Below are 12,797 nucleotides of genomic sequence, written 5' to 3'. Positions count from 1 at the left end.
CAAAATACATTTCTAGTCAGCTTGTCTTACTGTTTCTTATTCAATGTGGAAATTAAAGAGCCTGATGAACTATATGTAGCAGACTAAGTAAAGTATGCCCAAGATCTACCTTTGTAGAAATGAGCAGAACAGCATTATTCTTTTTAAACATAGACTTTGGAGAGATTTACTGCTTTCTCCCACTTTGCCTCAGTTTCCGATTGCCCTTTGGTTCATTAATGCACCACTGGCCTTAGGAAAACGGATGCCTCTCCTCTGACAATGGAGTCTTTAAGCAGTTGGCAGGGCTTCACGAGGCAGAAGAGCTATGACTTCACCAAACTGTCGCCGTTTGAAACATCAGCAGTAGGCACAGGATTTATCACGTCGCTCTTACTCCTCCATGTTCCTTAGCTCTTTGTTTATACCACTAGTACAGGGCTCTGCCTTGAATTATAGTTATAAATGTGTCTGTTAAAACCACTAAGCTGTAAGTCCTGGTAGACAGATCTATCTTATTCATATTTGTATCTCCTTCAGTGCTTAACACAGAACCTTGACTATATTACACAATAAATGTTCACTGAATGCTTGTTGAAATGCCTGTCTTTGCTTATTCCTGACACATGGTCACCGAGTGAACAAAAGACACTGTCTTTTGAACTGTGAGAGGAGTTTCTCAAATATTTTCAGTTGCAAGCTTAGTGTTAGTACCACTCACCATTCTTTTGTTCACTAACTCATTATTAAAAAAGTATTTACTGAGTGCTCACTGTGTGCCAGGCACTCTATTAATCATTAGGAACACCAAGGTGAGCATGATAAAAAAGGTTCTTGTTCTCACTTGAGCTCACTGACATTCTAGAGGGGAGAGTAAACAAGAAAGGAGTATTCATATACAGTAAATTAATAATAGATTGGGATAAGTGTAGAAAGTAAAAAAGGTTGCTATGATAAAGAAAACCAGGAGAAACTTACTTAGATATGGTGACAAGCGGAAGTCTCTCTGAAGAGGTGGCATTAAGCCGAGATCTAAAGGAGGCATGAGATCTTGCCATGTGATGAGCCAGGGAAAGTGAGCTCCAGATGGAGGGAATTGTTAAGTGCAAAGGCCTAGAGGTGGGAAGGAGTTCAGCAAGTTCAAGGAATTGGCAGATGACTGTTTATGACCAGGAAATTGTATATAAACTAGCTCAATTTAGAGAGATTGGCAGAAGCTATCTTTGTAATACAGGGCTTTGAAAAATCTGTCTTTAATTTTATTATAATCACAACAAAAAACCATTGAAGGATTTCAGGAAGAGGTTACATGGTCTGATTTGCATTTTTAAAAATCACTTTGGCTTCTGGTGAAATGGATTGAAGGGGAGACCAATTAGGAGACTAAAGTAGTTCACGTGAGAGCCTAGGGTGTGGTAAGTCAGTGGTTATCAACCTTGGCTGCACATTAGAATCACTTGGGAATCTTTTTAAAATCTTGATTTCTGGGCCTCATCCTCTGGAAATTCTGTTTCTTTGTTATGGGGTGGGGCCACAACATTAGTAACAAGAAACAGAATTTCCGGAGGATGAGGCCCAGAAATCAGGATTTTAAAAAGATTCCCAGGCGATTCTAATGCGCAGCCAAGGTTGAGAACCACTGTGGTAAGTAGAGATGGAAATAAGTGGATACTTAAAAGTAAAATTTGGGTGGTAGCACCAACTAGATATGCTACAGTGAATACATGTCACAGCCATGTAGAGAGAATAGAACACTATTAGAGTTGATTTTACCAAATGTGGAGATCTATCTGCTTTTGAAAGACTGTAGAGACAGCAGAGTAAGTTGCTCTACTCACAAAAAAGACAGTGTGCTGTCATATCCCATTAAGCTGGCGATACTCCTTCTGATTACTGTGCCATTAATCTTAGTTTGACAACCTAGGAAATCCAGTGGAGTTCCCATCTTTTCATTCAGCCAGTGTTGCTTCAGAGACTCATTAACAGGACAAATTAGCCTCTATTTCTTAACTTTCAGTACAGAAGCCCCCTCTTATACAGGGTTTTTACCTTTCCTGGTTTTAGTTAACCGTGGTCAACCATTCTGAAAATATTAAATGGAAAATTCCAGAAATAAATAATTCATAAGTTTAAATTGCATGCTGTTCTGAGTAGCATGATGAAATCTCATGCCCTCTAGCTCTATCCTGCCCAACAAGTAAATAATTCCATGGTCCATAGTATCTATATTGTGTACATTACCTGCTTGTTAGTCACTTAGTAGCCATATTGGTTATCACACACAAAAAAAATACACACACTCTCTCTCACATAATTTTTATTGTAGTATATTGCTATAATTATTCTATTTTATTATTGTTGTTGTTAATCTCTTACTTTGCCTAATTTATAAGTTAAATTTTATTATAGGTGTGTATGTATAGGAAAAAAACATAGTTTGTATAGGGTTTGGTTACTATTCAGTTTCAAGCATCCATTGGGGGTCTTGGAACACATCCCATGTGGATAAGGGGGTTGGGTGCTACTGTACCAAAAATTTCCCTTAACCACCTGCTCTACTTCTCCCCATTTTCAGATTTTTAGGTGAAGTTGTTTTAACCAGTATTTGCTATAAACACACACACACACACACACACACACACACACACGGTGGGGCAAAAGTAGGTTTATAGTTGTTTGTATGGAAAATAATACAATAAATAAATAATTATACAAGAATAAACTCTGGGTTTCACACACCCACAATTTTAAGCCTACTTTTGTCCCACCTTGTATACATATATAACTATGTCCATATCCACTTAAATATATTTTTAAACATATAAGCTCTATCACTTTCTTGTAGCAAAATCAACCAATATAGGAGAGTACAAGTTCTTTCTGTGTTTTTATTAGTTCACTCTCTTACATGCCTGCAAGTCTTAAAATGATGTTCTTTCTCCATCTTATAAGCAGAATTATTTCTCTGTATACTTATTAATTAGCAAACTTCACATGAGTTTCTTTGATAATAAGAATAAGTAATTCTCAGTTTTAAATGTGTTGGAGAAGAATTCTGATAACCAGCTTTTTCCAAATTTAATTTTGGGTTTGAAAAAGGAAAAAAAAAATGTTATTGCTGCCCATCTTCAAAGATATGAGAGTTTTAAAGGTGGGAACATCTGCCTATCTGACTAATAGATGTAGGTCCCATGAGAAAAATTTGTAAAGTAGAAGAACATTCGTGCATATATACATTAGATTTAATGTAATTTTCCCCTTGCATTATATCATAAAACCACAGCTATGGTCACTAGAGTAACACTTCAAATATGAGTCTCAAATTTACTCTTGATGCCAATAGGGAGTTAGAAACATAGATAATAAGAAAAAATATTTATTGTTAAATTAGACAAATCCCCAATAATATTACAGATTAATGAAATCTCTATTGGAAATCACACATCCAAATAATGACACGAGAATAGTGATTTCCCCTTAGTGGTAGAAAAGAATTAGAAATGAAGCAGATCTAAATCCAGTACAGAGATCAGACAGTTAATATTTTCAGCAGCTAAGATCATCTACTAATGGGTAAGTGTTAGTAAGGGATGTTTGGTATACTTCCCTTCTCTTTGCTTTAACTCTTTCAAACCTCCTAAGGGTTGATTTAGTTCCTGGAGTTCTTTTTTTCTCCCCATGACCCATCACTTTGCTGAATTCTTTCCTAATGCTTTTAGAAAGCGGAACCCATGACCTAACTTGAGGGTTTGCGCTTCAGTCGGGGGAAGGTTAAATGTCATCTGGTCTGGAGGCTCGTGTTTGGATTAAAATGAACAAAATCACCATAACCCTGTAATTCACCAGTTTGTGGTCATTTCAGACCTACGCATTCTACAAAAAGCCAGACTGTCCAGGTCCTGGCACAGTGAATTTTCCTTTATAGGAAGACTGCCCTCTTTTTTCCTTAGATAAGCTGCTTCTTCTCTGACACTCTGCTTTGTGGCATGCATCTGGAGCACCAGGTCTCCAATGTATAATTCACTGACTAACAGGGCCCAAATAATTGGAAAAAAAATCTCAATAGACCACTTAATATATCAACTCTGTTCACAAAGAATCAAGTAAGTACTCAACTATCCTCATAGGTATAAACAGGATTTGTGTAGCCTTTTCCTTTTCTCACTCACCATAAAAGTTGTTTCTCTTAGTTTGAGGAAATCAGGACACCCCCAAATTAGGCTTCTAAATCACAATCTCAGGTTGTAGCAGCTCAGTACTCATTAAAAAATGTTCACAACAAGCTTTATGTGTTTTATTCAAACAGTTAAAAATAAGGCAACTGAGAATTAAAAAGAAAATAAGGCGGCTGAGTCTTCTAATCTCTGTATTAAAATCTTACATATATATTCCCATTTATACATATATGTTGATTTGCAAGCTGTTCCTAGGGAAGGTGAGTCCAGATACTATGAAAATAGAGATAGTGAGAAAAGGAAACAGAAACATAGAGTGGGGATTCATTCAGGGATAGCCTAAAGCTATGGAGAAATATTAAGCAGCACCACAAGGCTTTAAATTTTAAAACCTGTGGGTCGAGACCCTTTCACAGGGGTTGCCTAAGACCATCAGAAAACACATACATAATTACATATTGCTTTTGTGATTAATCACTATGCTTTAATTATGTTCAATTTGTAACAATGAAATTGGGGGTCACCGCAACATGAGAAACTGTATTAAAGGGTCGCGGCATTAGGAAGGTTGAGAACCACTGTTTTAAAAACTATATAGCACCACTAGGCTGGAGGTCCCAACTGTCTACTTTATCAGCCTAAAATTTCACCTAGCAAAGTCACTAATAGGTTAGGCATAAGGCTGGTGACTTCTCTCAAAAGCCTTACTTAAAATGCGTAAGTTGCTTCAAATGGGTTTTCTACTTCCCTCTTATTAGCATAATAGCAGAGATTAGTTTATTAGATTAGTGAGTTAATCTGATATCTCAGTGCTTAAGGGAATAAAATTATAGGACAGATTAATTTCAGAGTATGATAGAGTATGACAGTGATGAATAGTGGGAAATAAAAAACAGAATAATGTGGTGGTCTCAGGTTTGTAAGGGATTCAAAGGGTATACTTTTATGTAGAAAGCAAATCCAAAATCTTACAAGTTTTGAATAAAAGATTTTTGAGTGCTACTTTACTTAGTTTGGTAAACACACACATACAAATACCCTACATCTTGTTAACAAGCCAAGAAAAGACATCTTTAACTCATCTCTCTCTGTGACAGTTGTATGTCTATGCAACATTAGGTCATTTCTCTGGGCCATCAATTCTCTGCCCTGGTTGTGGAACAATAGAAAGTCTGATACTTAAAATGAAGAAAACTGTCTCAACTGCAACACTGATTTCTGCCTCTGCTATTTCCTCTTTCCAGCACCATCCTCAGATTACTGACTCTTCAGTTTAGCAGAAGTAGCTTCCTGGGTGGCCTATTTCTGATGAAATCAACTACTTTTGGCTTCAGTAGAATATTCTTATCTGTGTCTAATGCCCTAATAAGGTCAACAAGTTCAGGGTGAACAAGTGAGTGCTGAAAGTCCAGGAAAATGGACTAGGAGACAGAGATGGTCCCTTGCTTCTGAAAGTTCTCCTTACACAGAGATATGTATGTTAGGCACTGGCCTATCTAGTGTAATTTTAGAGGCATCAAGTTGGTCTCCCCTAATCTACTGAGATACATTAGATGCTATAGAGAGAAACTGGAAAGAAGGTAGAGAACAGAGAGGGAAATATGTACAGGAAGTAGAAGCAGAAGGTCACAAAGACAAACCCTGTTTGGAGAGAGCCCGACTAATCAGACTTGCCTGAAATGGAAAACAATTACAGCCAGTTTCCTTGAAAGGCCACCTTGGGCTTTGCCAATAGCATTAAATTCTTAGTGAATTTCCATCTCATTGACCCAGAGGGCCTCAAACTCTGAGATCAATACTTTAGTAACAAAGCTGGTGCCAGACAGTGCTGGGTGGAAGACTGAATTCCAACTGAAATGAAATGTAAGGAAGCTTTTATGATAACTCTTGGTCCTACTATTTTATTCTCTGCCATTAAGTGATATATGATGATCCCTCAGCAGCCCCGAGCGTTATTCAATCACCAGGCAACAGACTACAGGTACACCTCGTTTTATTGTGTTTCATGTTATTGAGCTCCACTGATGCTGCGTTGTTTTTTTTTTTTTAACAAATTAAAGGAAAGACCCTTCACCAACAGAAAGATTATGACTTGCTTTATTGTGGTGGTCTGAAACCGAGCCTGCAATATCTCTCAGGTGTGCCTATACACAGCATTTGAAGTTAGAAGTGTTTGCTCTTCTTGTCTCAGTGTATCAGCCTGTTGCTGAAATGCTCCTAGTTAATAAACAATGTTGAGAAGGTAAGACTGTAAAACCATGATATGGCTACATAAATACCACCTTTTGTCCTTTGGGAGCCCTTGAAGGTTTCATTTGTTGTAAGGACACTGCTAATTCTGTGGTAGTCTGGCTACTGTGAACCTCAGCTTTCAATCCTCTGAGATGTTTCAGAATGAAAGAGCAGATCAACTAGCAAAGTTTCTCTGGAAACTGATTTCAAAGTGTTTATAAGTCAAAGAGACCAATTCTAGATTGGTCTCTTTTTCTTAAATATGTGGTTGCCAACTCTTATGTGTTAAGCATCAGTAGCAGTACTCAGCAGTACTCGTGGGATTTATAATAAAATCCTCTTGGGAATATCATACAATTTTTGTTTGTTTGTTTAAATCTTGTGCCCCAAAATGCTAATAGCAGAAGACTGTTGCTACCTATCCAATTAATCTTAAGATTGAGTTAAAGTGGACCTGAAGGGTCCATTACTGCAAAGAGAAGGAGGGAAAAAGGACATTTCCTAAACACTCTGTATGTACTGTGTACTAGTCTAGGCATTATACTTACTACATCTCACTTAATTCTCAACAACTTTAGGACTTATTATCCCTTTTATGTAAATAAGAAAACTATATCAGAAACATGTAACTTTCCAAAGGTCACAGTTCCTAGAAGAGGTGAGATTTCTAAGCAGGTAATCTGACTCAAAAGTTCATGTTCTTTCCACTAGTTTGTTTAAGTTTCCCTTTGAGAGTAAATACCAGGAAATCTACTGTCTGGCTTGATATCATCATCAGAGCCTGGAACTAATTTTCTAATGAATCAGCCTGAAGTGGGCTGAGCAGCATGCCCACAAGCAGTTGTCTCTAATAAGGCCGGGTGACGAACATGCCAAGAGAGTAATAAAACCTCAGTCAAATTTGGCCTATCTTTTTGAGCCAGAATAAACTCTGCATTTGCCACCTATGTTGTTGGTGTCTTCTTTGTTTCCAGGAAATCAGGAGTAGACCTGCTTTTGAAAACACCAACTTAATTAAAGGAATAATTCTTTGAAAAAAGGTAATGTGGAGAAGTAGAAAGAACACACCCCTAGGAAGATAGAGATCTAGTTCTACCCAAGAGAATGGGAAACAGTTTCATATGTAGTCTGGTTTGTTGAGCTGAGGAAGATTTTTAAGTCAGGGTCAAGTCCATCAGGAAAGAATGCTGGGGTGAATCAGTGCTGTCTGCCATGGCTGAAAGATGGGAGTGGTGGTACATACCATGTATTTGCCACCCCTCTTCTAGACCCTCCTCCTTTCTCGCACCTATTAACTTGATGTTTGACAAGTGATTCAGAATTTTTAAGGCCTTTTATAGTAAAACTAGAGTTTTAATAAATTTGTGCACGGGGGTGGGAGGGGTGGCGTCCCTCAGCCCGGCCTGCACCCTCTCGCAATCCAGGACCCCTCGGGGGATCCAGGACCGCTGGCTCCTAACCGCTCGCCTGCCTGATTGCCTGATTACCCTAACCCCTCTGCCTGCCTGCCTGATCACCCCTAACAGCCTCTGCCTCGGCCCCTGCTGCTGCAGCTTCGTCTGGAAGGTTGTTTGGCTGTCCGGTCTAATTAGCATATTATGCTTTTATTATTATAGATGGGAATAATGGCACCTTATTTATCTAAAGGTAAAGTGGCTAAACCAAATGATCTCTTTAGTTGGTCACCAGTCTTTTTCAGCTATGAGATTTAAGATTCAATTTTCCAGTGTAAATTTTAGTACTGGCTGGGCTTTAATGAGATTAATCATTGGTGACTTTTAACAATGGTATGGCTTTTAAAAGGGCAATCGCAATTTTAAAGCGATTCTGCTCTAAGTCAAAGAGATGGATAATATATCAATTCTTTCTTCATATCTGAAGAACACTGAAGAAGTCTGTTAAATGGCAAAATTAATTATAGCCTGGGATCACCAGTAAGAACCCAGAATATTATTTAGGAAAAATACAGGAATGTACAGGAGCATTCTGCATATCTATGCAGATTTTGAATCTCAAGGAAATAACAATGTGAGAAAATAAATTTGTTAATCTCACTATAGCCTTGTCTTGAGAAGAAACAGAGATATTTCCTTTATGTGAAATGTTCAATGGAGAACACTTCTCATTGCTTTCAATACCCATGCTCCCTGCAGTAAAAACAAAATAGGTTCAGAATTGCTTATTACAGATCTATGGCTTACCTGGGATCACAGAGAAATTTGGTTTTCTCTCCTTCTTCTCTCCAGATAAGCCATTCTCGAAAAGAAGGATGTACAAACATACGAGTCATATCTCTGCGTTTGATTAGAAACATGGAGAGGTTCTCCATTCTCTGCTGAAAGTCCTCCCATTCCAGTGTGCCTTCAATGCTACCGGCATTGATGGCCTGGAAGATATGTTCATCAGTCAGTGGGTGGAGAGAGGCCACTGCCACATTCAGGAGAGGCATCACCCGGTCGAAGGAAGACTGGGTTGGGAACTTCATATTGCACTGGAGCAAATAAACCTCAGAGAGCGAAACAGGAACTACTTTGTAGCTAGAGCTCTTTAACACTAGATAGCCTTTCTCTATGAGGTCAAATGTGAGTTTCAGGTATAAATAGGACCCTTGACTGAGGGTCTTGAGATGAGAACTGAGTTTGCCAAATGTAGTATTGTCCATTTTGCCATTAAGTGAAATGTTATTCTGGATTTCTGAGCTGCTGTGTATCCGGTGCAGGATGTAAGCCTGCAGGTCCTGGTCTATGGCTTCATTCTCTTCTAGTCGATCCAAAAAAATCCTATGGAAAGGCAGCAGCTTGGTAATTTCCTAAAACAGATGGAGAGAGATAGACAGAAAGACCTTCAGTTTCCCCTAATTCTTATGATAAACTATGGGGTTAAAAAATTATTTTGAACTTCTGAGTGGCTAAAGAAAACATAATCAAGTATTAGTATGCATAGATTAAAACAAATTAGTTGCACAGGAGGAACATTCTTCCTAATATTGAGACTTAAGATAATTTTATGGTTCTTCATAAAGGATACTTTAGGAGTGATTTAATGGTCAATATTCTAAATAACACTTTAAAATAAACAGAAAATGGAGTACCATATAACTTTTTTTCCTCCTCAGTGTAAACTATGGCATAATGTCAAAGTAAGAAATGCACAAGGACTCAACGCCATATAAAAATGTGGCTTTCCAATCTTCCAAATAAAATGATGCATTTTAATACAGACCTTTTGAAGATGCCTTAGCCCAAAGGAATATTTCTAATAGTAGAAAGTGTGGTGCCTTGGTGATTAGCTTGGACAATATATTGGGGAGAGGTGATAGGGCTTTGTGGTGACTCATATTTTGGATTTTATCTTTTGTCATCTGATTACAGACTTTGCTCCTATAAGTAACCACTCTCTTTCCTGCCATCAATTTCTTCTCTACTATTGGATCACACAGACCCCATAATTCCTCCCCTCAGCTATATCTCAGTTCCCATTTAAAAAAAATATTTTTATTTTTTACAGAGAGGAAGGGATAGGAATAGAGAGTTAAAAGCATCAATGAGAGAGAAACATCGATCAGCTGCCTCCTGCACCCCCCCCCTACTGGGGATATGCCCACAACCAAGGTACATGCCCTTGACCGGGATTGAACCTGGGACCCTTCAGTCCGCAGGCCGACGCTCTATCCACTGAGCCAAACCGGTTAGGGCTCAGTTCGCATTTTTTAGTAAAATTTCACATAAAAGTTTTCTCTATGTACTGTATCTAATTCTTCCTTTTCCATTCTCTCCTCCATTTGTTGCAATAAGGTTTCCACACCATCACCTGACTGAAATGGTTAAGGTTATCAGTAATTGTCACCTTGCCAAATCCAATAATCAAGCTGCAGTTTTCATCTTCCTCAATCTCTCCGCAGCAGTATTTGACACAGGGGGTCACACCTTTCTCCCTGAGTCACTTCTGCAGCTTGCTACCCTATAGCATGTTCCCTTAACTTTCCTCTTAGCACACTGGCAACTCCTACCCAGGACTTTTTGCTGGTTCCTTCTTCATTTCTCAGTCCTCCCGGGCTCAGGTCTCCATTCTTTTATCCAGCCACTCATTCCCTAAGACAGTTTTGGTTCCATAGTTCTAAATTATCATCTCTATGCAGATAATGCCTAGCTTTGTAGTATTTCCAGCTTAGTCATCTCCCTTGAGCTCTCCTCTTTTATTTCTGTCTACTAAGCATTTACACTTAGATGTTTCATACACAAACCTAATGTGACTAAATCAGAACTGCTGAATTTTGCCCCCTCCACAAAACCTTCCCATGTCAATAAATGGTATTATCACAAACCCTACAACCAAACTGTAGGAGGTATCTATGATCTTTCTCCTTTCCAGCATTTACCCAGTTGCTCACCAAAACCCCATGATTCACGCCCGAATCTTCTCTCTTGCTCACATCCACATTTAACCCATAAAATCCTTTTGATTCTTCAAAATGTTGTCCAAATATGACTTTACAGGGTCTCCATCATCATCACTTTAATCTAAGCCACCATCATCTTTCACCCGTATTTCTGCTTCCATTCTTAATCCCCTACATTCTATTATCTACACAGCCAGCAGCCAAAGAAATCTTTTAAAAAGGTAAATCAGATCTCATCACTCTACAAGGCTCCTTGAAGAGGCCTTTCCTATCTGTCCTATCTAAAACAACAATCACCCCCATTTATCCCTTTATCCTATTTTGTCTTTGTAGCACTAATACTACCTATAATTTTAATATATGTATATATAATTTTTTACTTATTTATTGTTTGTGTTCCTCAATAGAACATACGCTTTATGAGGGCAGGGAAATTGTCTGTCTTGTTCATTGTTGTATCCTTAGCTCTTAGCAAATGCCTGACACACCTGAAGAACTTAAGAAATGTAGAAATAACGAATGATCAATACAAGGGTTCATTGTTTAACACCTATAAATTATTTCACTCTCAGAGCTGAATGAAAATAATTTTTTAAAATTCTTGGTTGAAGTGAATGAAGTATCTGGGAAGTCTATAACGACACTGAAATTTGGACTTTGTAGATTAATATGCATAATACTTTTCCTGTTCTTTGGCATAGCTGAAAGATGAAAGTTATACTTAAAAAGTCTTTTGAGATTACACATGGCATTATATAAAAATATAAATGAGGATAACATTTCCTAAGCATAGATTTAATAAAATTAATCAGAGATGAGTGTTCCTAGAAGTTTCTTTTATTCATCCTTCATCTTTAACAATGAAGCTACTGGCCGATAATGGTAGATTATATAATTTTTATTTGTAAAGAGCATTTATGCTGATTCATTCACAGCCTTTAATTCAAATTACTTTGAGATTAATAACAAACATCTACAAGGTGGTAGCCAGCATTAGAAATATACTTTTTGAAAGAGGGCAGTAAAGCTAATTGGTTAATATACAGGGATGATACTAAGTGCCTGGGAGGGGAGAAAGGAGGGAAGCAAGACCACTTTCTGTACATTAGCAATTGTTATGAGGGGGTTGCATCAAAATACAGTAAATCCTCACTTAACTTCATCAATAGGTTCTATAGCTTTACGTGAAACAACATATAACGAAACCAATTTTATCATATGCTAATTGATACAAAAAAGAATTAAGTTCATATGGCATCTCATCAGTGTTATAGTAAAACAACACTGAACAAAACGTTATTTGAGGATCTGCGATAGGTGTATAATATATAAGATTTTAGTGTTCATCAAAATATTTTAATGTTTGCTCTAACCGGGTTGGCTCAGTGGATAGAGCATTGGCCTGCAGACTGAAAGGTCCCAGGTTCGATTCCGGATCAAGGGCATGTACCTTGGTTGCGGGCACATCCCCAGTAGGGGGTGTGCAGGAGGCAGCTGATTGATGTTTCTCTCTCATCGATGTTTCTAACTCTCTATCCCTCTCTCTTCCTCTCTGTAAAAAATCAATAAAATATATTAAAAAAATATTTTAATGTTTATAAAAAAGACAGCTTGTTAGGGGAAAAATGTTGAGAAATCCTGTTGCAAACAAGTGTAAATAAGTAAAGAATGAGAGATACCAACTCAGCTACAATGAGAATGGCAGAGAAGGTGGGGTCATTTATCCTTCGACCATATGTTTTTACAGGCTCAGTTCCACATTCCTAGTCCTTCGTCCGGGCCATTAAGTGATCAGCGAATGAGCAGGGAAGGTAATTAAAAATAAACCTTATCTCGTAGTTGTAGTAAATTTAACCTCAAACCTTAATATTGCCAATAGTTCTTAGAGGAAGGCACATAGAAGCCCACCATCATGCTATAGAAAATTTGTTCAAGTAGAAGCAGAGGGAGGAACTAGAAAATCTGACTCTAGATTGTACCAACTTTAGCATGGCATTAAATGATAAAAAATA

At 37.9% G+C, this 12,797-nt stretch overlaps 1 protein-coding gene across 10 annotated transcripts in view; it reads right to left on the bottom strand.

The window, feature by feature from the left end:
- The window catches only part of TANC2 (tetratricopeptide repeat, ankyrin repeat and coiled-coil containing 2), a 265,295-nt gene that overhangs the window by 47,599 nt on the left and 204,899 nt on the right, over window positions 1–12,797 (bottom strand). For all 10 annotated transcript variants that reach the window (XM_070395132.1, XM_070395133.1, XM_070395134.1 and 7 more), the window contains one exon: window positions 8,588–9,195. In XM_070395132.1, the coding sequence (XP_070251233.1) occupies window positions 8,588–9,195 (608 nt within the window). The remainder of the gene's footprint in view (window positions 1–8,587; window positions 9,196–12,797) is intronic.

This window comes from Myotis yumanensis, unplaced genomic scaffold (assembly GCF_028538775.1).
Source record: "Myotis yumanensis isolate MYYU_CA2020_CCGP unplaced genomic scaffold, mMyoYum1.0.hap1 SCAF_16, whole genome shotgun sequence".
Classification (NCBI taxonomy): Eukaryota; Metazoa; Chordata; class Mammalia; order Chiroptera; family Vespertilionidae; genus Myotis; species Myotis yumanensis.
The sequence above is the reverse complement of the archived record's forward strand: the minus strand, read 5'-3'. Positions and strand labels throughout refer to the sequence as shown.